A 27190-nucleotide genomic window follows, 5' to 3' on the forward strand; every position below is an offset into this window, starting at 1 on the left:
TGTCCTCCTCCTCCTCCTATATCCGATGTCCTCCTCCTCCTCCTATATCCCATGTCCTCCTCCTCCTTCATCGCACGTCCTCCTCCTTCATCCCATGTCCTCCTCCTCCTTCATCCCATGTCCTCCTCCTCCTCCTATATCCCATGCCCTCCTCCTCCTTCATCCCATGTCCTCCTCCTCCTCCATCCCATGTCCTCCTTCCCCTCCATCCCATGTCCTCCTTCCCCTCCATCCCATGTCCTCCTTCCCCTCCATCCCATGTCATCCTTCTCCAGTCTCATCTCCACTCTACGTCAGTCCTCTCTCGCAGTGTCCTCCCTCTGCAGTCCTTCTATCCCTTCTGCGCCCTCAGTACAGCCCAGATCCAATTCAATGTAATCCCTGCAGTATGTAGAGGAGGAGAGCGTGGAGGGTATGACAGTGGCAGAATGGGGAAGGATTTATTTTAACAAGTCCTCTAACATAAACTTTGTCAGCTTTTCATCCAAGGAGACTTTGCTCAAAAAACACTCAGCTCACCTTCTCCCTGTAGTGTGAGCAGCAGCCAGCAGTAGCTACAGTGAGCTTCACCCTCCCCTCAGCACCCCTCACTGGTAATCAAAGGAAGGGGGGAGGGGGTGGGGGTGTGGCCGGATGGAGTCGGGTGTGAACGAGTGAGTGGGAGCGTGCGTGTGTCCGAGCTCCCTGCCTCCACCCTGTGCTGTGAGGAATGTCGCTCTCTGACGGATACAGCTGCTGCTATTTGACTCCCCCTATTGCAACTCCGCAATGAGCGTGTTCCCGTAGCGTGCACTGCTCGCCACTGCTCGTCGCTCTGCACTGACGGAGACCGCCGGAGATTCCCGAGTGTACCCGAGGAGGGCTTTGCGGAAAGTTCAGCTACAGCGGTGCTCGATCGGAGACCCGAAGATAGGCGAATGCCCAGATGCCGCACGAGGACACACTGCGAAAGCTCCATGACTGCTCCGGACGGAAGCAACCCTCCCGGCGATACCTGCCTGTTCCACTGATAGAAATGTCCTGACTGTGGTGCGGTGAGAAACGTTATTTAACCTAATGTGACGCTAGTACCTGGGTGGCAGAGACTGTGACTTACCTGATAATACAAAGTGGAGAGGTGCTTGGTAATCCCTGTTGGCTTGGATCGCTTGCTTCTCCCTACCTGTTTTGTTTCTGAGGACTGTTGGCTGAAGCGAGTTTACCTCGCAAACATAGTTAACGAGGGACCTGGCATTGTGCGCTTGGCGCTTGGCGAGTTGGCCGGTCCCCCCCCCCCCCAGGTTCTTTCTCCAAAAACTGAGCCTTTTTGCTGGGAAGTATTGGTTTAGCGATACTAACTGCTATAGCACTATCCTCTACCCTCCGCCGGTTTAGCGATTTCTTCACGAGCTCCTTACCATGCTTAGCAAAAGAGCGGTAGAAGATATACCTCATGGAGAGGGGAATCAAAAAACGCGTGCTGCTAAAGAAAAGCTGAATCAAGCCTCTGCAGCCTCGAAGCTTGAGCGTTTTGCACATGCATCTTCCCCAGGCAGGAAAGCCCAACACCACCCGCCGGGACAATCCAAAATGCAGGGGTCTGCGGGGGACAGGAGGAGCACAGGTTGCCCTCCACCAGATCCTGGTACCCCGCTGCCAGGAGGCGGGGTAGGCGAGCTACCCCAGGAGGACAGTAGGGTAACCCAAAAACCTGGGGGGGGGGTGGGGAACCGACTCTACGTGAGATACTGATGGCAATTAACGACTGCAAGAACTCTATCTCTGGGCTAGACAGCCAATTGAGCAATATTCAAAGCGAACTACACGCTATGAGTCAACTACTAAGTAACACCATTGATAGAATAGACGCTTTAGAGGGAAGATTAAGCACGGTGGAAGATGAATTATCCCCTTTGCAGGAAAAAATAACCATACTTCAGAAACAAATTGTCGCACAGGCATCCAAAATTGATGACATGGACAACAAGAACCGCAGGAATAATGTGCGACTAATTGGCCTGCCAGAGGGTAGCGAGGGTCCTGACCCCATAATTTTCTTGGAAAATTGGTTTAAGGAATTATTGGGGGATGTCTCCTTCTCCTCGACCTCCAGCATCGAAAGAGCCTACAGAGTTCCTCTTAGATCTTATCTATCTGAGGGACGCTGCAGGCCAATGATTTTGAAATTTATCAATTACAATGATCGAGTGATTTTGATGCGGAGGGTTAGGGGATTGGGAGACATCATCTATAAGGGGTCTAGGGTGTAATTTTATCCAGATTTTTCACTGGACTTACAGAAACAGAGGGCGGAGTTTATTCCCGTTAAACGCACTTTAAAATCGTACAATATAATGTATGCCCTATTGTATCCAGCCCGACTCCGAGTGTCTGCTTTGGGCTCAACAATTTTTTTTAGCTCTCCGCAGGAGGCCGCGAATTGGCTGGAGGACCATAAGGGAGCCCTCTAATGATACTCAGAGTCGGTCTGTACTAGTTCTCCCCCTTTTTTTTTTTTTTTTTTTTTTTTTTGTTGGACGAGGGGGCTGTGAGGGTTGGGGAGGGTTGGAAGGGGGAATGCAAACTTTTGTATTTGTATTTGTGGTAACAATTTTGTTTATGTACTTATCTCGGTGAAGGATTAGGGAGCCTTAAGGCTGTTGCTTGCTGACTGGGTGTGTTGGGCAAAAAAGGGCACAATAAATTAATTAGCAATGTGGTAAAACACTATGGATTATAGAGCACTGTGATACCATAAAATGAATTAATAGATAATATAATTTTATATTATTAGTTGTAAACGAGGTGTTATGGATGAGTTGGGTGGGTGGGATTGGTTAATGCACTATGAGAAAGCGAACACTATAGGCTGGTTTGTATTGTGGGTACAGACACGGCTATAGGTGGGGTGTGTCGGGTAGGTGGGGGTGTGGGGGTTGGGAGGGGGGTCGCATGGGGAAATATAATTTTATGTATGTATATCACTGGAAATAATTGGTGAACCCATCTCGGTGAAGGAATGGGGAGCTAAACGGCTGCCGTTTGGGTGAGATGGATGAAATCAAATGATACAATAAATTGATTAATAGTTGGGGTATAGTATTTTGGTCTATAGTACACTGCGACACTATATGGCGAACAGATAGTTTACACAATCCTACACTTAAAGGGGCAATGAGGTTTTATAGTTGAGTTGGGAGTGTGGGATTTGGGAGTGTGGGGCGGGGGGGGGGGGATTTATATATAGTCTTTTTTTTGGGGGGAAGAAGGGAAAAAGGGGAAAAGGAAAAAATAAATTAAATATTTTTATTTTTATTTTTTGGGCAGGATTGGTACTATGGAGAGATTACGATCTCATTTTATAAGTATTTTTGACGGGGAGTGATAAGATCATGCGGGGGGTTGGTGAGCTCGGACACCTTTGAATGGGGTATGGGTATACCGGCTACAATTGAGACCCCTAAGGGTGGCTCTGTTGGGCAGGGTTGGGTGGGGGGTGGGAGGGAGGGGAGTCTTCGAACGCATGCTGTGAGTGATGAGGCGGCGAAGGGGGACAGCTTGAGTAGGGGAGAGGCGACGGGGAGAGGAAGCGGTTCCCTCTCCCCCTACCCTCCCCCCTCCATGGGTATATCAATCACTGGAGCAGATGGGTGAGAGAAATACTACTGGGGTCCATGGCTAGGTGGAATATAACCTCGTGGAACGTGAGGGGCTTGGGAGACCCTAAAAAACGGAGGTCTGTGATGTTAGAGATGGAAGGAAGGGGACCTGGCCTGCTCTTTTTTCAGGAAACCCATCTAACCCCAACCACGGCCCCTCTGCTACATGACCGGAAATTCCAGGCAAACTATCACTCCTTTTATTCGTCGTACTCTCGCGGTGTGAGCGTGTTAGTATGGAAAGGTACGGATTTTTTATGCAAAGAGTCCCAGATAGATGAGGAGGGGAGATTTGTTTTCTTGCACTGCTTAGTGGCTGGGCAAGAATACATTCTAGCAAATATCTATATACTCCCTCCCTTTAAATTAGAGGTTATGGATAAATTTCTTATGTTCAGCCTGGGCAAAATGGGTATTCCATGGATAATTGCCGGCGACTTCAATGAAATTATAGATAAGCGCCTAGATAGATTCCCTTGTTCAGCTGGGAATAGAACAGGTCGATTACATGAACTTCTATTGGAAGTTGGTTTAAGCGACATCTGGCGTATGCGACACCCCCAGGATAGGCAGTATTCCTGTTTCTCTAGTACCCACCAGACGCTATCAAGAATAGACATGGGCTTGGGGAACAATGAGGCAGTTGGAGTGGTGACAGATATAGAATATGGGGCACGTGGGATCTATGACCATTCTCCTTTAGCTATAACTTTGAATACGGGAGAGCGCGCCCCACTGAGAGAGTGGAGAATAAACCCCGCCTGGTTGGAACTAATTGATGGATCTAACCTTTTAGGGGATAAAATAGGGGATTTTCTTCAGACTAACAGAGGGACAGCGGCTCCTGGAATGGTTTGGGACTCCCTTAAAGCCTTTCTTAGAGGAATACTTATTCAGAAAATCGCAATAACAAAACGGGAATCTCGAGTTCAAGAGGGAAAAATTCGTAATGACGTCATCCAGGCTCAGAGAGAGTTTGCGGAGGACCCATCGCCGGGGAAACAACAGACCTGGGAGGATAACCAACAGATATACAAAATGGCACTTCTAAAAAGGGTGGAGAATCAACGTATTTTCCAACGCCAATATTATTTTGGCGAAGGGGAGAAGGTGGGTCGAGTCCTCTCCTTACTGACCCGCACCAACAGCCCCCCCACAGGAATACAGGCAATCAAAACGCAGAAGGGGGACACTGTCTTTAGGCCCTCCGAGGAACTGGGTGATTATTATAGAACTTTATATAAATCAACTGCACAGGCTCGCGAAGATCTGGCCACTAACTTTTTGCATCAAATAGATATCCCCGTGCTTTCAGACCAGGACAAACTGAATTTAGATTCACCACTTACTTCGGAAGAACTAAAATTTGCAATGAATAGTATGTCCAATTACAAATCTCCTGGACCCGATGGCCTTCCAGTGGAAATTTATAAGCGATACAGTGAACAGCTGATCCCAGCACCACTGGAAACGCTAAACTACGCACTAGAGGCAGGGGAACTCCCCGCTTCAATGCGGGAGGCCAATATTATTTTAATTCTTAAAGAGGGGAAGGACCAACAAGAGGTTTCGTCGTACCGGCCGATATCTCTGCTATGTTCAGATATAAAAATTTTAGCCAAAGCCCTAGCAATCCGTCTAAATAGTTGTATTCATAAATTAATACATTCAGACCAGTCCGGGTTTATCCCGGGCAGAACAACTAATACCAACATTAGGAGGGTCTTTTTAAATTTACAAATACCTAGAGATGGTGACAGTCCAGGTGCCATATTAGCTTTGGATGCTACTAAGGCTTTTGACAGCTTGGAGTGGGACTATCTCTGGGGCGTATTGGAACGCTTTGGCTTTGGCCCCCAATTTATGAACTGGGTAAAATTACTATACAGGGGACCCAGGGCCAAGATTAAAATGGGGACCCTATTTTCTGACATGTTTTGTCTAGAAAGGGGTACGAGGCAGGGATGCCCGTTATCTCCCCTCTTGTTCGTGCTGGCGATGGAACCCCTGGCTGTGATGGCGAGATCACGCTCGGACATCCGGAGATTTCGGCACGGACTGGAGGAGGAGAAGCTGGCTTTGTTTGCAGATGACGTTTTATTTTTTGTTGACGACGTGCGCTCTACTCTGAGTAATGTAGTACGGCTGATGGAGGAATTTGGGCAACAGTCAGGTTTGGTTATTAATTGGAGTAAATCAGCCCTTATGCCACTATCGGAGTCCGAAGAGTTAATATCGCCCATAGTCGAGGGACTAGAAGTGGTACCCAAGCTGAAATACTTGGGTATTTGGATTCCCAGAGATGTAGACCGGTATGTTGAGGAGAACTTGGTACCATTACTGGCAAAACTGAAGCAGAAGGTCAATAGCTGGTGTCGCCTTCCCATGTCTGTGGCGGGACGTTGTAATCTAGTAAAGATGATTTGGCAGCCACAGATTCTGTACATCCTCCACAACTCACCAGTCTGGATCAACCAGAAATGGTTCGACAGTCTGGAGGGATTAATTAGAGAATTAATATGGAAAAAGAGACAGCCTCGGATTCGGCTGCGGACGCTACAGCTCCCTGTGGAGAAGGGAGGAGTGGCGATCCCACATTTAAAAACATACTTCCTATCAGCCCAGCTCCAGCATTTAGCTGGGGCTGGACTGGAGGAGGGTGGCTGTCCGAATCATAAACTGATGATTAACAATGCATACCATAGAATTTTAGTTGAAGTCCTGGAGGCCAATTCATTTGTCTATAATTGTCCCACCAATGTTTTGGCAAGGAAAGTATGGCAGTTAGCTAAGCGACTCTTGGACTATGGGGGGGGTAACAGAGTATGCCCCCCTATGGAACAATAGAGAACTGGCTGAGCTAAATAGTATAGATCGCTCCCTTGAGTGGGAGAGGAGAGGGATTAGAAGACTGGTGCATCTCTACCAGGGGAACACTATAAAATCTTTCGAAGACCTTCGCCAGGAATTTGGTATCTCCAATAAAACATTTTATATATATTTACAAGTGAGACATGGGATACACTCACAGTATGGCACACTTGTCATTGATAGGACGAAGAATCCCCTATTACAGAGACTCCTTGAGCAAGGACAATCAAAGGGCCAGATCTCTAGCCTATATACAAAACTCAAGGATAACGTTTTGAATGGAGAGGGACCGGATAAGTGTAGGAAGAGATGGGAGGAAGACCTGGGTCCAATTGAGCAGGAACAATGGGATGAGATCCTAGCACAGGGGAACCTGGTGTCTATCTCCCCATCGCAGCGCATGTCTCATAAGCTTTTCCTATATAGGGCATACTACACCCCTAAAAAAATGGAGAGGATAAGTAGAAAGTCTAACGGTGAGTGCCCTAGATGTGGAGCACCAGGGGACCTAATTCACATGGTATGGAAGTGCCCAAAACTATACCGATATTGGATAGAAATTGTACGCAGTATTAATAGGATTTTTAATACCACCTTGGAACCCGAAGCTAGGATTTGCCTATTAGGGATTATGGAAACGGGTAGAATTTCTGTTGTAACAAAAATATCCATATCTAGGTGTTTGTACCAGGCTAGACGCTTGATTGCGTTGAACTGGCAAGCAAAAAATCCTCCAGCACTGCAAGCGTGGATAAATGCCATAAACTCTACAATCTGGTGCGAACGGGCAATTTACATCAGACAAAATAATCTCAAAAAATTCAAGTTGCTTTGGGATCCATGGTTGCGAGACATTGGTTACCCCTTAGATGAGATAGCGTAGGATGGGACCTAGGTCGCATCTTACCTGGCCCAGGCCTGATGAGGTCTGGGAGGTTACCGGAAGATCTTTACTTTTGCTCTTGAGTTGCTTCGCCGTTCCGTTATTGATTAGCCAAATAGACCTGATTGGATCTAGCAGCATGTGCTCGAAGAACAGGGTTATGGGGGGGAGCAGGGGATTGTTTTGCAGTTTATCAGGGATAACTAGAGTGTTAGTCATGGCTGCGACCTTGACGTTATGCAATGTTTCTTTTTTCTTAAAGGATAACTCGGCATTCCCTGTTGTTATACATATCTCTTTTATAATTGGAAAACTATGTTTTATGTATGTATAAATTAAATGTTTCTTTTTTTCAATAAAAATCAATTAAAACTAAAGGAAGGGGGGAGGGAGTTGAGTCAGAGATCTTACAATGCAGGAGACTGATGGGGGAGGGGGGGAGAGGAGCTTTGGGGATTCTAAAATATATACAGTACATGTGCAGTGTATGTATTTAGAAGCAATGACACTGCTGCTGTCCCCCCAGTGGCAAATATACCCCCCTCTCCACTTACCCCACCCCTGGTCAGAATGGAGGAGGAGCCTAAGCTCCATCGGCTAGGTGTGCTGTTGTGTAAGCAGCCGGTACCTGTCACAGAGTGCTTCATTGCGGCGCCGGTCCCCAGAGAATAGGCGGGGAAGGTGCCTAGAGAAGCGATCCCCGCCAGGGTCCCTAGGGACACCTAACCCCCCCCCTACAGATGTATGTGCTGTACCCCCCTGATGGTGGCCCTGACTAGACCCCTAGAGATACTTAGATTATAGTCCATTTATAAATCAATGCTTCCACTGCTGACTACTGGGGTCTGAGGGGACTAACAATTGGGAATCCGAGCTTTAAAGTGGACTCTCCAAATGAAAAATTTGCTTTCTTGCTAACCCCCTGCCCTCCAACACAAATACTGGAGGGACATGTGAGATGGCTGTGCTATCTGGAAGAGCGGGGAGCTTGAAATCCAGCAGGAATGGGCTCCTACAGTAGGCTGGAGTTCTCACAGGGCTCTGAGGTTACAGCTGTGCCGGGAGGTTGGGTGAAGCCCCCCGTATCTCCAGGATGTGTCAGAGCCCGGGGCCAAGGTAAGATTTCTGTTTGAAGGGGATTGGTTTATTTACAGATCACTTTCTAAAGCAATTTTGTTGGGGAAGGGGGCGGAGGTTTTCCATGGAAGGTCCTCTTTAAATTCTAGACTTAGTTTACTAATCTATCATGCATGTTAATTACAGTAACAATTTTCTATTCTCGGTTCTCATTGGTTGTCTCGGCTTGAAATATTTATTGTTGTGGAAATAAATTATTATTAATAGTTATTAATCATAATGAAACTAAACAGAATTTCTGGAAATTACTCGGTTTATCTTCTATTCTCAGGGTTCACAGGCCGCCCGTGCCGAGGACAAAGGTAAGAAATTTTCCATTCATTGGACATTCAGAGAAATATTTGTCTTATATATCATACTGGTGAGAGTGGGGGAGGGGAGAGAGTATAAGGTGACTGAAACCGGTCTACCTTCTTGCCCTGACTGCCAGGGGGCTTTCATTGGGGAGGAGTTGCTGATTTTGCCATACTTCATTTTGCAACAAATTTACAGATTTTACATTTACAGAGAATTCCTGCAAAGCAAAATTAGTTAATATGTCAAGTCAAAAAAAGTTTTAAAAAGTTGCATGGAGTGGGGGAAGGGTTAGAACCCCAGTCTGATTTTAACTGAAATCTAGGGTTCAATGAGAGAAGATTTTTTCTCCTCATTACACCTGTCTATCATCTCTAGTTTTCATGCTGTTAGAGAGATATAACCTCTCCAATGAGTTCTCTGCATTTGCCTTATGATGGAGATATATTCCCTCCAGTGTGTTCAGGGTCAGTCCTGGGATGGAGATATATTCCCTCCAGTGTGTTCAGGGTCAGTCCTGGGATGGAGATATATTCCCTCCAGTGTGTTCAGGGTCAGTCCTGGGATGGAGATATATTCCCTCCAGTGTGTTCAGGATCAGTCCTGGGATGGAGATATATTCCCTCCAGTGTGTTCAGGATCAGTCCTGGGATGGAGATGTATTACCTCCAGTTTGTTCAGGATCAGTCCTGGGATGGAGATGTATTACCTCCAGTGTGTTCAGGGTCAGTCCTGGGATGGAGATATATTCCCTCCAGTGTGTTCAGGGTCAGTCCTGGGATGGAGATATATTCCCTCCAGTGTGTTCAGGATCAGTCCTGGGATGGAGATGTATTACCTCCAGTTTGTTCAGGATCAGTCCTGGGATGGAGATGTATTACCTCCAGTGTGTTCAGGGTCAGTCCTGGGATGGAGATATATTACCTCCAGTGTGTTCAGGATCAGTCCTGGGATGGAGATATATTACCTCCAGTGTGTTCAGGGTCAGTCCTGGGATGGAGATGTATTACCTCCAGTTTGTTCAGGATCAGTCCTGGGATGGAGATATATTCCCTCCAGTGTGTTCAGGATCAGTCCTGGGATGGAGATGTATTACCTCCAGTGTGTTCAGGGTCAGTCCTGGGATGGAGATATATTACCTCCAGTGTGTTCAGGATCAGTCCTGGGATGGAGATATATTCCCTCCAGTGTGTTCAGGGTCAGTCCTGGGATGGAGATGTATTACCTCCAGTGTGTTCAGGGTCAGTCCTGGGATGGAGATGTATTACCTCCAGTGTGTTCAGGGTCAGTCCTGGGATGGAGATATATTACCTCCAGTGTGTTCAGGGTCAGTCCTGGGATGGAGATATATTACCTCCAGTGTGTTCAGGGTCAGTCCTGGGATGGAGATGTATTGCCTCCAGTGTGTTCAGGGTCAGTTCTGGAGATATATTGCCTCCAGTGTGTTCAGGGTCAGTCCTGGGATGGAGATATATTACCTCCAGTGTGTTCAGGGTCAGTCCTGGGATGGAGATATATTCCATCAAACAAATTTTGGATCTGTCTCGGAATCTTCCAACAATTGGATGTACCTGGCCATCTCCGGCTCAATCCTCCTAGAAAGCCTTTATGTATATACAGTATATCCTGCTTTTCTTTTCAGCTGATCCTCCACAATTGGAAGGAACAATGGCTCTAATCTGAGATCTCCAACTCTCATCCTGTCCTGGTGAATAAGTTCAGCAACTCAAAAAAGTAACACTATCTCTGCCGATAGCTTTTGGAATGTTCTTTAAGTCATTTTGTTCATCCTGATGTAGATTTAAATAATCACTCTAAAAAATCTTTCCCTGGAATTATGTTTTGCGGTGTTACAGCCGCACCAGATGATGAAGTCTCCACATCCTCTCTGGTTCTCATTGAGAACATCAAGGACAGCGACGCTCCTGAGACGTTAAACCTCCTGGTGAAGAATATCAGTGAGAAGGTTGAGGACACCGACTTCTATGTGGAGATAATTCCAGAGATGGAATCTGCTGTTGTCACCTTCACATGTGATATCGGTGAGTCCAATCTTTGTGATTTGTTTTTGATTTTAGATACCGAGCTTGGAGTGAGGTTCTAATATGGGCCTACAAGCTCCATCATTTTCTACTAGCTAATGACCCTTGTAACAGCATGTTGTTTGTAATATGTCCAAAACAAATGGGCAATCGAGGAACAGTGCAGAGGCAGTAATGACACAAAGTCCAATTGTGGGAATCCCCAAACGTGTATTAAAGAGAATGCTCAACTTACAGACAGCCCAGCGGGAGAATGCCACACCAGGAGCCACTCATAGTTCTGTGCAGTATGGAGATGCATTGGGTAAAGATAGACTAACAGCATCAGTCTCAGAGGTCAGAATGTAGCCTGGCCAGTCTGGTCCCAATAGGGAAGACTTCCAATGAAGGATGGCCTGTCCCTAGCCTGTCCCTACCTGTCTGGAGCCTCTGCCTGCTGCTAATTACTTTCCTTAACAGACGGGTGCTCTTTCCCTACTCTAACCACTCTGCAAATGGACTCCAAAACCTGGGGGCAGGGACTTATAAAGACACTGCTGACCCGATGGCAGCCAGACGTGACCTGAATGCAGTGTAGCCAACCAGAACGCTGCCTCAGTGGACCAGGAAACCATAGAGAAACCAGGTTTCTCTGGACTTCCTCTCCAACTGCAGTACCACACTGGCTCCATGTTCACCACGTTCACTCAAGCCATTCAGCAGGGAGGCTCTGTGTTTCCTTAGTCAGTAAGGTTTTTTACACAGTTGTACGTGTGCCATTAAATTGGGAAAAATGTCCTGTTATTGTTCTCCAGATATTCCGAGATTCATCAGAACGTTCTCCAGTAACCTCAGAGTGGCTCACAACAAGCTGACAGCGAGGCCTCTGGAAGAATCCCGAAGTGTCAGGGTGGAGAATGTCCCGGAGAACACGTCTGAGACGTATCTGGCAGCTTTCTTTGAGAACCCAGAACAGGGAGGAGGAAGAGTAGAAGAAATGATGATGTTACCGGAGGAAAGAGCCGCACTGATCACATTTCGGGACACAGCTGGTGAGTTCACAGAGTGGGTAGAGAGCAGATCTTCATACATTGGAAGCACTTGTTGGTTGGTTCCTCTTAAAAACACCTTTGAACTGTTTGGCATTGTCCCAAGTGGCACATCAAAGCGGGATAGAACAAATTTTAGTCAACATCAGAGTGTTCAAACAATGCTCCAGTTTGAGCATTAGCAGCCCAATCCTGGCATTGATGGCAATGTCAATCTGTTTATCAGAGAAATCATTTACTATGTAATATTCATTGTTGACTAACAGATTCCAAAAAACATTTTATTTTGTTCACTTCAGAAACTCACTACTGCTGAAATATATGTGGCACTACCCCCGTAGGGATTGCAGATGACAGAGTTCCCCGTAGGGATTGCAGATGACAGAGTTCCCCATTGCTGCACAGCCAGGCACACAACAACTTCTGCTTTCACCCAGACACAGTGAACAGTCCTTGAGTTTGTTTTGTGTTTTTATTAGGGGGTAATAACTTGGATGGCAATATTGGGATGCCCAACCCAACAGTAACAAAACCAGGGACAACTTCCTCCCTGTTTACAGCTTTGATTGATCATTCTCTTTTCTCTTGTACAACGCCAAATGATTCCTCCTCATTGGTCTGCACAGCTTTGATGGATCCCTCTTTAGTATTATTATTATTATACACGATTTATATAGACTCAACAGTTTACGCAGCGCTTTACAATGTATGGGGGGGGGGGGCAAGACAATTACAGTACAGTTCAATACAAAAGTACAGGAGGGCCCAGCTCGTGGAGCTTACATTCTAAAGGGAGGGGGTAGTGGTACAAAGGGTAATAGCTGCAGAGAATGATTTGATGGGGGTGGCTATACCACCTATACCAGCTATACCACTGCAGGAAATACTAGCCCACCTGGCTGCTTTTCCACCAGCCCACCTGGCCGCTTTTCCTTACCTGTCAACCTGACTGACCCTCTTCACCAATCTACCCAACTGACTCTCTGGAGATCTCCCAGGGCAAGGTAGGGAGGATATAAGCACACTGCTACTTGCCAGGGAGACCTGCTACATGTGGAAGCCTCTCCCCTTGTATGTCCCTGTGCCATGCTGTAGTACCCACACTGTCCTCTCCTTGCTCCCGCTGCCTCTCAGGAAAGCTTCCTTCCAACTTCTCCTGTAGTGGGATCCAGACCAGTCACCTGAGCCCCAGGCTGAGGTAGAGTCCCTCCCCGGCAGGGGTCCCTCGAGGGCCACTGATAGTCTCCTCAGCACTGCATCTCCATCTTCCACCCAACTCCCTTGCCGGCATGACTCACCCATATTAAAGTGTTGGCTTAGTCCCCTGTCAGACCCTGGAGATTGGCCAAGCTCCCTTAAAAGAGAAGCATGGGTTTTTGCGTTTTTGCTTTTTTGCCCATTTATACTTACCTAGTTGGATGCTGCATCTGTTCCCTGCCGCCTCTGCACTGAGAACCAAGCCATCAAAAACTGTTGCTGGCTCGGTTCTCACAGATCCCCGAGAGGAGAGCTGCTGCCTGTTAATCAGCTGCTCTCCTCTCTGCTCCTCTACGCTCATTAGAGCGCTGAGCTGTAGGCAGGGAGCGGCCGTCTCAGCCTCTCAGCGGCTTGCTGAGAGACTGAGACAGCCATCAGTCCAGGCACCAGGTGGATCCAGAATTCATTGTTGGGATGACATGGTTCCTGGACTGATTCCAGTGGTGTCAGCAGAGAGCTGATTTCAGACCACTCTCTGCTTAAAATGGGTCACAGGAGTACAAAACAAATTGCACTCCTGTGACCCTTAGGAGAAGCCCAGCCAAAACGAGCTGAGGCTGGACTTCTCTTTTAAACATGCAGGACAGCCCCCCTAGCCTCCGCCCTCCAGCTTCCAGAATTTTCCCCAGCTTTCTAGAATTGGGAAGGGGGGGGAGGCACCAGAGAGCTGCCTGTATGAGTCACCCAGACCTGAACTCTGATAACCCTGCCCCAGATTAGGACTCACAGGGTTTAAGCAAGAGTCAAAATATGTTTTACCTACTCTGACACTAGTAGCACACTATAGGGTGCTATATGTATTCATTGATGGAAGATATAGTCAACAGCACTTTACGGAGTACATACGTTTCCAAAATAGTCACTTAGTAACTGCTGAACTAAAATGTTAAAAATTGTGGAAATAATTGGGGACGTAGGATTTTCTCTGTACTGTCATGAGACATTACAAAAAGGGATTTAAAAATCACCAATATTTTATTATATACAAATCATTAGACAAACCATGTACAAAGCAACATATATAAACATACAAAATATAGGCTTGTTTACTAAGCTTGTATTTATAAACCTCTAAGGTAAGAATCCCGTTACTTGAGAAATCAATCCAAGAGGGATAGATAAATGTAGGCCATAGACCTCGACATTTTTCATGGCCACCTGTTTTTTCAGGAGAAATATAGAGGGAGCAAAAAGACTGTAGGAAGATATAAAAGAACATCATAATATCAAAAATCAACACAAAACATTGTATTAAAAAAATAGCTGGTACATCAAAAACATAAAGCAGAGACTGCTTACCCCTAGATCATGCGTAGATCAATGACAACCATCATGTAAGCATCAAAAGGTATAGATCCCTGGGCGAGCGGGGGAGCACAGAAAGGTGGCCACTGAAGCTTCTGTGTATGTATAAATGTATAAAGAATAATTTAATGTGGATAGATTATCATGTGGCACCCATAAAATACATACCACAATGGTTCTAGTACAAAAACATTACTAGTTATATAGGCGGTGGGAAAGAGGGAGTATGGTGAACCTTCACATAGTTGGAATGGTAGGTTCCATATTCAGGGAAAAAAAAGTTAGTTCCAGTTCAGGCCTTCTGCAAGCTGATGGGTGGACAATGCATCTAGAATAGCCAAATATAGACCAACTAAGCAATTGTATGCATACACAACAGTAAAAAATGTCTTTTATCAACACATGATACTCTATCCACAAAAAAATATTCTTTATACATTACCGTTTGATGCCTATGTGATGGTTGACGTTGATCTAGGGCTAAGAAGTTTATGCATCACGTGAATACAATGTTTTGTGTACATTTTTGAAGTTATGATGTTCTTTTATATTTTCCCAAAGATCATTTTGCAGCTTCTATATTTTGCCTGAAATAGCCGGCAACCGCAAAACATGTTGAGGTATATTGTCTACACTTGTCCATCCCTCTTGGATTGATTTCCCAGGTGAAGGGATTCCTACCCTGGGGTGTAGGGACCATTTTAGAGCTTAGTAAACAAGCCTATATTTTGTATATATTTATATAGGTTGCTTTGTACATTGTTTTACTAATGTTTTTTGGTCAAAAAAATCAAAGAACTAAATAAAGCATCACTGAGAACCAACTGTTTGTTTCCTTCTCTTCCAGATGTTAAAAGAGTTTTGAAGAAGGATCATATGTTTTACAACAAAAAGATATCCGTATACCCTTACTACCCCATGTTGGGTATAGCACTGTATGGGAAGGACGGACCTTGTATAGAGATACCAAAGCCTATAGAGTTTAATATCAGTCCATACATATTACAGCATATCTGTAGTATTGAAGGAATAAAGAACAACATAGAAGTGAAGATGAAGGATAAACACTGTGAGATCAAATGGCCAGATCAAGACTGCCCGAATCCTGTCCTTCAACTCATCTTCCCTCCCACCTTGTCCACCAATCTCAGGTCTGTGGTACAAATTGTACTGAAATGGAAGGAAGAGGTTTATAATGAATTCTCACGTCTCATATCAAAGTTCAGAGTAATAGAGTATAAAATGGATGAGTCGGTCTGGGAAGCTATTAGAGAACATGTCAGCAGCTCCACCTATGACGGAGTACTCATCAAACCTGACTTTGGTTTAGAGAAAGTTTTCTTAGCTGGAATCTCTGAGGATGTTACAAAAATTGACCCAACATTCAGACAACTGGTAGAGGAAACCTCCAATCAGGTGGAAAGAAAGAAACAAACCAAGACTGAGACCTTACCCATGTCTCCAGCCCTCTATCAGATTATATGTAACAGCGACCTGAAGAAGAAAATCTTGGACAAGGTTCCAGAGCTGAGGATCAACTATGATGTGCCAACAAAGAATGTCCATCTATCGGGACTGAGAGAAGAAGTGCTCACCGCCAAATATGAGATAGCCATGATCACACAACTAATGAAAAACAAATCCATCCAGATGAATACAAAACTCATTGAGTTCCTGATAGCCACTGATAATGAAGAGATGTCCTCTCTGCTCTTTTTACATCACAACATTAACGCAATGCTGGAAATTGATGATGGCATCGTTAAATTGATGGCTCATTCAAAGGAAGACTTGACTGCAGCTGAAAACCAAATTAAGGAAAAACTGCATCATAAACAACTTTTAGTTGAAGACAAAAGTCTTCTGAAATCTCCGGAGTGGAGAAGTCTCCAGTCACATCTACTTCAGGTATTTAATGCAGAGAAAATCACAGTCCTGATAGAGGAATCTTCTTCTGGAATGGTGGACAACCTGGTCATCGCCGGCCTGACTCCAAATGTTATAACGTGTTACCAACAAGTCAGCGAATTTCTGGAGAAGAACACTACTATAGAGACCGAAATTGTAGTTCAGCCTTCAGCAAAGCTGACGTTTATTTGGGAGGAAGGAAAGGAGATTTTGGAAAAAATAAATAAAAATGTAAATGTAACAAAGAAACAGAACCGCATCTGCCTGTCGGGACCACGGGTGAAGGTTCAAGAGGCAGCAAATGTCATTGGAGACACTCTGCACTCACTTCACAGTGATACTCTGCGTATTGAGAAACCGGGAGCCAAAAAGTTTTGTAAGGTCAATGAAGAAGTTCATGCTACAACCGCAAGGACAACTTACCATTGTGTTATACGTTTAGAAGAGGCTGGTATAGAAGATAATCTATTTCATAATCCCAGATTTCAAGTAACTCTTCCGAATGGACTGACCCTCTCTGTATATAAAGATGACCTGTGCCGTCACAATGTAGATGTCATTGTTAATGCAGCCAATGAAGATCTGAAACATGGTGGGGGTTTGGCTAAAGCTATTCTGGATGCAGCAGGACATAAACTCCAAGATGACTGCGATCAGATTATCAGGAAAGATGGTAAATTGTCCACCGGAGATTCGGTAATTACTGACGCAGGGAAATTGCCATGCAAACAAATCATACATACAGTGGGTCCCCAATGGCAATTACACTCACCCTCCAAATGTGAACAGCTTCTACGGAAGGCGATTACCACCAGTTTACAGCTGGCCTCCAAGAAGAGTTACAGTTCAATAGCAATTCCAGCTGTCAGTTCTGGTATTTTTGGTTTTCCCCTAAAATTATGCATTGAAAACATAGTGGAAGCCATTTGGGACTACGTAGAGATGTCTGGACAACAGAGCACTTTACAGAGAATCCATCTTGTGGATATTAATGATGAAACCGTCAACATTTTCTCGGAGGTTACAAGGGCCAAATTTGGTAACCAAAAGAGCGCTGTGCCTTCTAAAGTAATTGCACCCCAGCCGGTCACAAGAGAGGCAGAGACCCCAAGAGCACCAGTGAATAGAGGTAATGATAACACCGTGATGACTAAGGAAGGGCTGAAGATCACGCTGCTTCAGAAGAACATTGAGGACTGTTCGGTATGTAGATTATCCAGCATTTTCCTGCTAAAGTGCGACTCTACTGTGTGACTTTTAAAATTCAAATAGAGATAGGAAGGGTTAGAACCTCTGTTGAGTCTTTCTTCCTATCCAAGTTTGATGGTAGGAAGTGTGGGGAAATCTGCCCAACAAGGACACAGATAGCAATAAAACGTAAAAGAGGATCTCACTTCTGTCAAATCTGTTTACATTCTGTGTCTTCTTTTGGAGATTGTTTTCTCCAAACTGGATGTCAAGGAGATCTCCACAGCTGGACCCAGACAGCAGAGGAAATCTGACAGGAAAGTTACCATTTCACTACCTTAGGGTAAAAAAATAAACTGCTGTTATTACAAGCTGTATATTAACCTTTCTCAATCAGTATTCAGTGGATCCCTAGGGTCCTTCAGAAGGTCACTGGGGGTTCTTTGACCGATAAGCAATTGCTGTCTTTCAGATAAGTAATCACTGACACCAATGATCTTTTTAACCATCTGTAAGGGGGGGATTATTCCCAATGGGCACCAATGTAAGGATCATATGTAGATATAGAAATTATTAGCTGGAGTTCCCTGAGACCTCACCCTTTTTTCAAAAGCTCCTCTATAGCAAAAGGTTGAGAAGAACTAATTTAGTATATTATGAATGTGTACATTCATGTCCTTATAAGGAAATATAACAGTAGAAGGAATCACATCCATTATAATAATAATAAGTACCTCTAGTTTTTCATATTTTGCTTCTCTTTCTTTCCAGATGTTGTACAAATTAGTACTACAAAGATTGTTAATTGAATATTTGTTTAAATTCAAATGATTCAAATTAGGAAATTAATCTTTTAACAATAATAACTTGGTAATTCTTATCTTCTCTTTCCATGGCAGACGGATGTCATTGTGAACAGTGTAGGAGCCGATCTGAACCTGAATAGTGGTGCCATATCCAAAGCCTTGCTGAGTCGGGCAGGCTCTAATTTGCAACAACTCCTGAACGATGAAAGTCTCGGCACTCAGGCCGCGCCAGGATCCGTGTTTAGTACCGACGGCTGTAATCTCAACTGTCAAGAGGTTCTTCATGTTGTGACCCCTCAATGGGACAAAAGAGGTGGCACATCGAAAACGGTACCTTCAGTCCTGAAGAGTGTGGTGGGAAATTCATTGAAGGAGAAAAGTCTTTTCACTTTGAAAAGGAAATTTTCACTTAGCTTAGTGAAGGTGGTAAAAAATTTCTTTGCAAAGTATACATAATCACATGCAAAGAAAATAAAAAAAAAAATTGATTTTTGCTGAAACATGACTGGATGATTGAACTCAACACAATTTTACTTCATTCTGCTAAGGGAAATGTCCTTGGAAAGTGAAAATGTATTTTATTGAAGGAATATTTTGTTTTTTCATGTGGATCTTTAAGAGCAAGTCAAGCCACATTCCAGGGGGTCTAGCCCTTTCTTATTATATCCAGAAAAAATAATGGCTGGAGTTCCTCTTTGTGTTTTAAGAAGCACCTACCAAGTACTTCCCATGGAGCCACATAGACACAAACTTGGGCCATTTTGTTTTGAGATGTCTTGCAGCACTGGGGTCCTCAGTTTGAACCCCAACCAGGACTCTATTTGCATGGAGTTTCTCCCTGTGCTTGTGTGGGTTTCCTTCGGGGTACTCTGGTTTTCCTTCCTCACTCCAAAGACATGTAGGTAGGTCACTTGGCTCACCTGAGTGTACTCAAGATTGTTGCTTCACCTCCTAAACCCTTTTTAGTCCCCAGGGAGAAAAGTACTATAGAATTGCAAAGTAAATATGTATTTTTTTTTGTTTTATCTCGCCCAGAGTTACACTTCAATCTCGGACTCTCTGTTTCAGATTCTTTGCACAATTATTAAAAACTGTTTGGCGCTGGCAGAGCAGAACCAGTGGACGTCAATATCTTTCCCAGCTATTGGGACCGGCAATCTTGGTTTTCCAAAGGATTTGGTGGCTTTTGTGATGTTTGATGAGATTTTCCAGTTTAGCTGCAAAACCAAAGTACAGAATCTTCAAGAAGTTCATTTGGTCCTTCATCCCAGTGACAGGGACACCATCAAGGTAATGGTGATCTCATGATGTTTATAGTGATAATCTTAGTCTAGAAGTTGTATATTACCACATGGCCATTGGGGTGGTGAGGTGTCCAGTTCCTTGTCCCCAGCATGCACAGAGCCATCAATAAGTGCTTGTAAATGGAGATGGTGCTGTGTAGGACCTGTTGGAAAGAGTTCCATGTGAATAATTATAAAAGGGTAAGGAATTGCACCATTTCATTCTGCAGGAGTGTCAGATGACCAATAATGAGGGAGATGATAGCGCAGGCTTGGACAGGATACACAGACGAGACAATATGCATGGTAGCAGCAAACAAAAACATGTTTGGCACCATCTACTGTGTTCTAGAAGTAGCTGTTAGTGTAGGAAAATTCAGCTTGGCTGAGAGCTAGGCTTGAGTTGAATCTGTGTCAGGGTTTAGTGATTTAGGGGCCTGGATGACCTGATCCTGGCAGCTCTTCTGGTGCCTCCCTGTTTTCTGGAATATTGGAGAATGTTCTGGATGTAGTGGGTGGAGCCTAGGAGGGACTGTGAAGGAATCTAATGTACATAATGATAATCAGAAAATGTCTATTTGCTTATGTGTATACATGTTTCTATGCAACTCCTTACATATTATGTAGTATAAAGATTGGCTCTCTGTTTGGAGTTAATGATGGCGTCTGTACCCTACATCCCCCGCGTTAAAAGAATGCATATGAGATAAGAGAACCAGCTTCAACCGAACTTCAAGCATCAAGTTTCTCCATTTCTCTTGTATTTTAACCAATGAGATGTACCAATTAGACTGACATAGCAATGACGTATCTTTCTGTATAAAATATTAACACCGCCCAGAAATAAACCAGAAGTTAGAAGTAACCAAGCTGAACGTGTCTCAGAGAGTGTTTACTTCTAATCTGCATGCACATTTATACTTTTTAATTAGAACAGCAGCAGATAACCTTGAACTAGATTGTAGTTCTTATCTATTTCAGGACCATCATGCATATTTATGAGGACCTTGACCAATCCCCAGCAGAAAGGGGCTGGAAGGGGGCAGGCCACCTCATAAATAGGCATTAGTCATACCAGCAGGGGCAGTCAGGTGGAAGCTGGAGATAGAGTGCTGAGGAGGCTGTCAAAGGCCCTTGCAGGGTGCCCCCTAGTCTGGGGGGGGTGACCTCAGGTTTGGGGCTTGAGTGCTGGATTGGTATAAACCTTTCCTGGAGGCACAAGAGCAAGGAGAGAGGACAGTGGGAGCAGGTCAGCACTAGTGATGGACGAACTTCCGACGGGACGTTTCGCAAACGCGGACCGCGAACGCGGCCGATAGTTCACGAACCGTAACGTTTGCGGCGGGCCCCATTGACTTCAATGGGAGCCGAACTTTGCAAACCTACAGGTCAAATTTGCAGCCACAAAATAATTACTAGCTGTGCAACCATAGTCCCACCACATGGCCAATGACATAACACATGTATGAGGTGAATCTGGGATCGACAACTACAAGCATTCTTTTTTTATATGGGAAATTGTTGTGACAATTCAGGACTGTGGAGCGCATGAAGGCAATGGAGGAGAGGGAAGGTCAGGGTAGGCAAAGAAGAGGGTGCAGGAGATGATCACCAGCAGCGTGACATACAGCAATGACACCTGCACCGTGATAGAGTCATCTGACAACAGCACCGTGATAGAGAGCACTGACATCAGCAGCGTGACATAAAGCACTAACACCAGCACCGTGATAGAGAGCACTGACATCAGCAGCGTGACATAAAGCACTAACACCAGCACCGTGATATACAGCACTGACAGCAGCAACGTGATAGAGAGTACTGACATCAGCAGCGTGACATAAAGCACTGACACCTGCACCGTAAGCAGCCCCAGGAGGAAGTCAGCATAGCACAGGGATGGTGGGAGCCCCTCATAATGAGCATAGCATAGGGATGGTGGGAGCCCCTCATAATGAGCATAGCACAGGGATGGTGGGAGTCCCTCATAATGAGCATAGCACAGGCATGGTGGGAGCCCCTCATAATGAGCATAGCACAGGGATGGTGGGAGCCCCTCATAATGAGCATAGCACAGGGATGGTGGGAGTCCCTCATAATAAGCAGCCCCAGGAGGATGTCAGCATAGCACAGGGATGGTGGGAGCCCCTCATAATAAGCAGCCCCAGGAGGAAGTCAGCACAGCACAGGGATGGTGGGAGCCCCTCTTAATAAGCATAGCACAGGGATGGCGGGAGCCTCTCATAATATGCACAGCAGAGGTACAGCCCCAGGAGGAAGTCAGCACAGCACAGGGATGGTGGGAGCCCCTCATAATAAGCAGGCCCAGGAGGAAGTCAGCACAGCACAGGGATGGTGGGAGCCCCTCATAATAAGCAGCCCCAGTAGAAATATGACACCGCTCAACCTCTTCAAAGAGGAGGGTACGGGCATATAGTACGGTGTGCTTTTTTTGGACAAGGAAGTGAGCCAAATGAAGAAAGAAGGTCTGTGTGCTCGATTAAAAAAATTGTTTATTGACATATACATGGTCTACTGGTCACATGTGTTGAATTCCTCCGAGATCCATGCCTCATTCATTTTTAGAAATGTGAGGTAGTTAACACTGTCGTGAGCTAGGCGAGTACGCTTATCGGTCACGATCCCCCCTGCTGCGCTGAACGTCCTTTCGGACAGGACACTGGATGAGGGGCAAGCCAACAGTTCGATTGCAAATTGGCAAAGCTCTGGCCAGAAGTCAAGCCTGCCCACCCAGTAGTCCAGGGGTTCATCACTCCTCAGAGCATCCACATCGGCCGTTAACCCGATGTATTTGGACACCTGACGGTCTATACGTTCCCTGATGCTGGATCCGGATGACACCTGTCGATGGGTCGGCTGAAAGAATGACCTCATATCCGAAGTCACCAACACATCTTCAAACCGGCCTCTTCTTGCAGGCGCTGTTGGATTGGTACCCGCAACTCCTTCTCTGGGAGTGGGAATTGCTCCTCTGCCAGCGCACGCAAAAGCAGAATGCAGCATTTCTCGAAGCAAGGCCTGGAAGTGCTGCATTCTGACAGCCCTCTGTGACGGCAGTAACATTTCTGCCATTTTGTGTTTGTACCGGGGGTCTAAGTACGTTGCCACCCAGTACTGGTCCTTGACCCTTATGCTTTTTATACAGGGGTCCCTATTAAAACACTGGAGCATGAAGGCCCCCATTTGCACTAAAGTGGAAGCGGTGTGGTGGTCTGGCTACTGCTCATCATCCAGGATAATGTCATCCTCTTCATTCTCCTCTCCCCATCCACGCACAACAGGGATCCCAGAAAGGTTTAAAGCATGCTCTTCTTGCTCCTCCTCATCCGCCCCGGCACCATCCTCCTCTGACTCCTCTTCAGACTCCTGTTGTTGACTTGTCTCAGATAGAGTAGCCCCCCCTGGGAATTCATCCAGCATTGCGACTTCCTCATCTTCCCGCTCCTGCTCCTCCACAGCTTGATCAATGACACAACGCAATGCAAGCTCCATAAAGAAGACATAAGGTACCATGTCACTGATGGCGCCATGGCTGCGACTGACCAGTTTGGTAATATCCTCAAAGGGCCGCAGAAGTCTGCATGCTTCGCGCATGAGCAGCCACTGGCGCGGTGAAAAAACCCCCAGCTCCCCAGAACCTGTTCTGCCGCAGAGTTCATACAGGTAGACGTTAACTGCACATTTCTGCTGGAGCAGCCTATCAAGCATATAGAAGGTTGAGTTCCATCGCGTCGGGCAATCGCAAATAAGACGTCTGACCGGCAGATTGTGTCGCCGCTGAATGTCAGCAAGGCGAGCCATGGCCGTGTAAGATCTTCTGAAATGGGCCGAGATTTTCCTTGCCTGCCGCAAGATGTCCTGGACCCCAGGGTATTTGACAACGAATCGCTGCACGGCCAAGTTTAAGACATGTGCCATGCATGGCACGTGCGTGATTTTGCCCTGTTTCAATGCGCTAAGCAGATTGGCACCGTTGTCACACACCACTTTACCAACTGTCAAATTGAGCGGTGTTAGCCTCTGATCTGCCTGTGAACGCAAAGCTGAAAGGAGTGCCGGGCCAGTGTGGCTCTTGGCTTCCAGGCACAACAGACGCAGCACGGCATGGCAACGTCTCACCTGGCATGTCGAATAGGTTCTGGGGAGCTTGGGCGGCTCAGCGGAAGAGACGCTAGCAGCGGAAATGGAGGAGTCAGCCGAGGAGGAGAGGGAGGAGGATGGAGTAGGAGGAGGAGGAGGAGAAGAAGGGCCAGGCCTGCATGCAATCCGTGGCGGTAAAACCAAATCTACACGGGTGCCACGGGTTACATGCTTGACGGCCGTCAGAAGGTTCACCCAGTGGGCAGTAAAAGTAATATACCTTCCCTGCCCGTGTTTGCTAGACCACGTGTCTGTAGTCAGATGTATCTTGGCACCGACACTGTGTGCCAGAGATACATTCACTTGCCGCTGAACATGGCCATATAGCTCTGGGATGCCCTTCTCTGAGAAATACTTCCTTCCTGGGACCTTCCATTGTGGTGTTCCAATGGCCACAAATTTGCGAAAGGCCTCCGAGTCCACCAGTTTATATGGCAGTAGTTGGCGGGCTATCAGTTCTGACAAGCCAGCCGTCAATCGTTGGGCAAGAGGGTTATCCGGCGTCATCATTTTTTTACGCTCGAACATTAGGCCCACGGAAGCCTGCCTTTTTGCAGAAAAACGTGAGCTTGGCGTGATGGAAGGTGGAGTGGAGGACAATTGTGAGGAGAGAGGAGAAGGAGAAGTAGAAGACGAGGCTGGACGGTGAGAGCCTGCAGTGTGGCTTTGTGTGTTCCGTTGCTCCCACTCGGCTCGGTGACGGCTGCCCATGTGCCTTCTTAAGGCGGTCGTCCCTAGGTGAGTGTTGGGCTTACCGCGACTAATGCGTTGACTGCAAAGATTGCAGATGGCAACGCTATTGTCAGCAGTGGACACGTTAAAAAAAGCCCAAACACTGCGGAGCCATGTGCCGGTGTCCTGGGAGCGCCAGATGTGACCGTACATGGTCGATGACTCGCTCCTGATACATTAGCAGTCTGCTTTGTCCCTCCTGTGCAAAGTAAGTTATTCCTGCTTCTCCTCCCTATCTGCTGGTCCATATCTCCCTCTGAACTCCCCTCCTCTTCCTCTCTTGTGGGCACCCACGTGACATCACTAGACACGTCATCATCGACGTCACCTTCCCCACCCCTATAAGTAGAGATCTCGGAGTAGGCAGCAACACCGGGGACCAACCTCCTCCTTGGGCTGATCTGGGTACTGTCGTCAGACTGCTGAGTAGCGGTTGTTGCTACCTCCTCTTCCTGATCCAATACCAAGAGTGGCTGCGCATCAGAAATGTCTTGATACGGATCGGAAAATAATTCCTGTGACTCAAGCGGAAGGTAGGTGGTGTTGTTGGTGGTGTTATTGGTGGTAGTGTCTTTGGGGGTGCACATAGCAGAGAGTGAAGAAGAGGGTGCAGATCGAGAGGATGAGGAGGGTGCAGAAGAGTAAGGCTGAGTGAGCCACTCAACCAAGTCTGGTGCGTCCTTTAAATGAATTGAACGCACCTTCTGCAACTTCCCACTTTGGCTCAAGCCTGTTGCTCCTGCCCTACCCCTACCACCCCTGCGGAAGGGCTTGCCTCTTCCTCTGCCTGTCATTTTTTAAATGACCCTGTGACAAAACTCTCAGTCCCTATACCGATGAAGGACTGCTGCAGTATAGGGCAGCGGTCAGCAGTAGTGCACCTCAACCCAGTATAGGGCAGCGGTCAGCAGTAGTGCACCTCAACCCTATGTATTGTGGACCTATACCAGTCCTTACGGAATAGCAGACTGTACCTCACTCAACCCTATGTACTGTAGCACCCTAGACCTTACCAGTCCTTATAAGGACCTTTGTGGAACAAGTAGGTTGTGTGTGACTGATTAGCAGACTGTACGTCAGTCCCTATACCGATGAAGGACTGCTGCAGTATAGGGCAGCGGTCAGCAGTAGTGCACCTCAACCTTATGTATTGTGGACCTATACCAGTCCTTATAGAGTAGCAGACTGTACCTCACTCAACCCTATGTACTGTAGCACCCTAGACCTTACCAGTCCTTATAAGGACCTTTGTGGAACAAGTAGGTTGTGACTGATTAGCAGACTGCAGCAGAAGGGCAGCAGTCAAGTATAATATTCTTTCTATATTTGGAAGAAAGAATATTATACGTGTACAAGCCTATTACCATACCACTGATACCAGTCCTGAAAAGAACCTTTGTGGACCTAATATAGTAACAGCTACTGATTAAACTGACCCTCACTGCCTCACACACAGCTTCCTGCCTGTCCCTATATAAACTGACAAAACAGAGGCTGCTGGAACAATAACTGGAATAGCACTTTTGTGGACCTGATAGTAACAGCTAATGACTAAACTGACTGTCCCTACAGCACACACCGTCCTGTCCCTTTCTCTACACTGACAAAAGACACTCAGGCTGCTGCAACAATCAGTAGCACAGCACTGCCTATCCTGAACTACACCTAACACCTATACCAGTCCTGAAAAGAACTTTTGTGTACCAAATAGCTAGCGATTTGGGTCACTGTAATCTCTCCCTGCTCCACACAGCAACCTCTCCCTACAGTGACAGAAGAAAGAATGTAAAATGGCCGCCGGATCGGGTGTATTTATAGGTTAGGGGGAATGTCCAAGTGTCCATGTGCTGTAATGTCTCAATTGGCTGTCCTGTACCCCATGATGGATGTGTCATCATAGGTCAAAGTTCTTTTACACAGTAAACACGGAAGTCCGCCGGGCGAACGGCGGCAATAGTCCGCCGATCGGGCGGACCGCGAACAGCCGAAATTCGCCGCGAAACGACCGGCGGGCGAACCGTTTGGCCATCCCTAGTCAGCACATCTGGGAAATCTCCTGAGAATCAGCTGGGTGGGCTGGGAAATGTTCAGCCTGGGAGGACTGTGGGGAGAAGTTAGCCAGGAGGGCTAGAGAAAGAGACAGCTGCAGCCAGGTGGACGGGCAGTGCTTGAAGAAGGGGTGATGAGATCAGTGACCACAGAGAGGAAGTGCTGGGAAAGTGTAAGCTGTGTCACCCTATCTACTCTTTAAGTATAGCGAGACCCTTCCTGTAATAATGGGCCTTTGCTACAAAATTACTACAGGGTGACATAGTTGAGTTCCAAAAGCAAGTGAGTGCTGGAGGAAGAAGAGGAGCTGTATATAGTACTATATATAGGAATAGTTGTCCCTGAAGTTTATTTGAAATCAACTGGGTATTCCATAATTTTCAAATCCCTATTAACCACTTGCCGACCGCCGCACAACAATGTACGTCGACAGAATGGCACGGGCAGGCATATGGGCGTACATGTACGTCCCTGCCTTCCCGGGGGTGGGGGGCCCGATCACCCCCCCCCCCCCCCCGGTGCCAGATTCCGTGCAGGAGCGATCCACGATGAGGGGGCGGCCATTCATTCATCGCCACCCCCTCGCGATCGCTCCTGACGAATGAAAT

The 27190-nt window shown here is 46.3% G+C and overlaps 2 protein-coding genes across 3 annotated transcripts in view; one reads left to right on the forward strand and one right to left on the reverse strand.

The window, feature by feature from the left end:
* LOC143925142 (protein mono-ADP-ribosyltransferase PARP14-like) overlaps positions 1-27190 on the reverse strand; it is a 391904-nt gene that overhangs the window by 206714 nt on the left and 158000 nt on the right. The window lies entirely within an intron of this gene.
* Positions 1-27190, forward strand: part of LOC143925193 (protein mono-ADP-ribosyltransferase PARP14-like) — a 95193-nt gene that overhangs the window by 26371 nt on the left and 41632 nt on the right. The window contains exons 3-8 of the mRNA XM_077449793.1: positions 8801-8831; positions 10680-10865; positions 11660-11896; positions 15303-17566; positions 18451-18687; positions 19426-19647. Coding sequence (XP_077305919.1) covers positions 8801-8831; positions 10680-10865; positions 11660-11896; positions 15303-17566; positions 18451-18687; positions 19426-19647 — 3177 coding nt within the window. The remainder of the gene's footprint in view (positions 1-8800; positions 8832-10679; positions 10866-11659; positions 11897-15302; positions 17567-18450; positions 18688-19425; positions 19648-27190) is intronic.

This window comes from Lithobates pipiens, unplaced genomic scaffold (genome assembly GCF_037356315.1).
Source record: "Lithobates pipiens isolate NorthernLeopardFrog02 unplaced genomic scaffold, aLitPip1_a1.2 Scaffold_22, whole genome shotgun sequence".
NCBI lineage: Eukaryota > Metazoa > Chordata > Amphibia > Anura > Ranidae > Lithobates > Lithobates pipiens.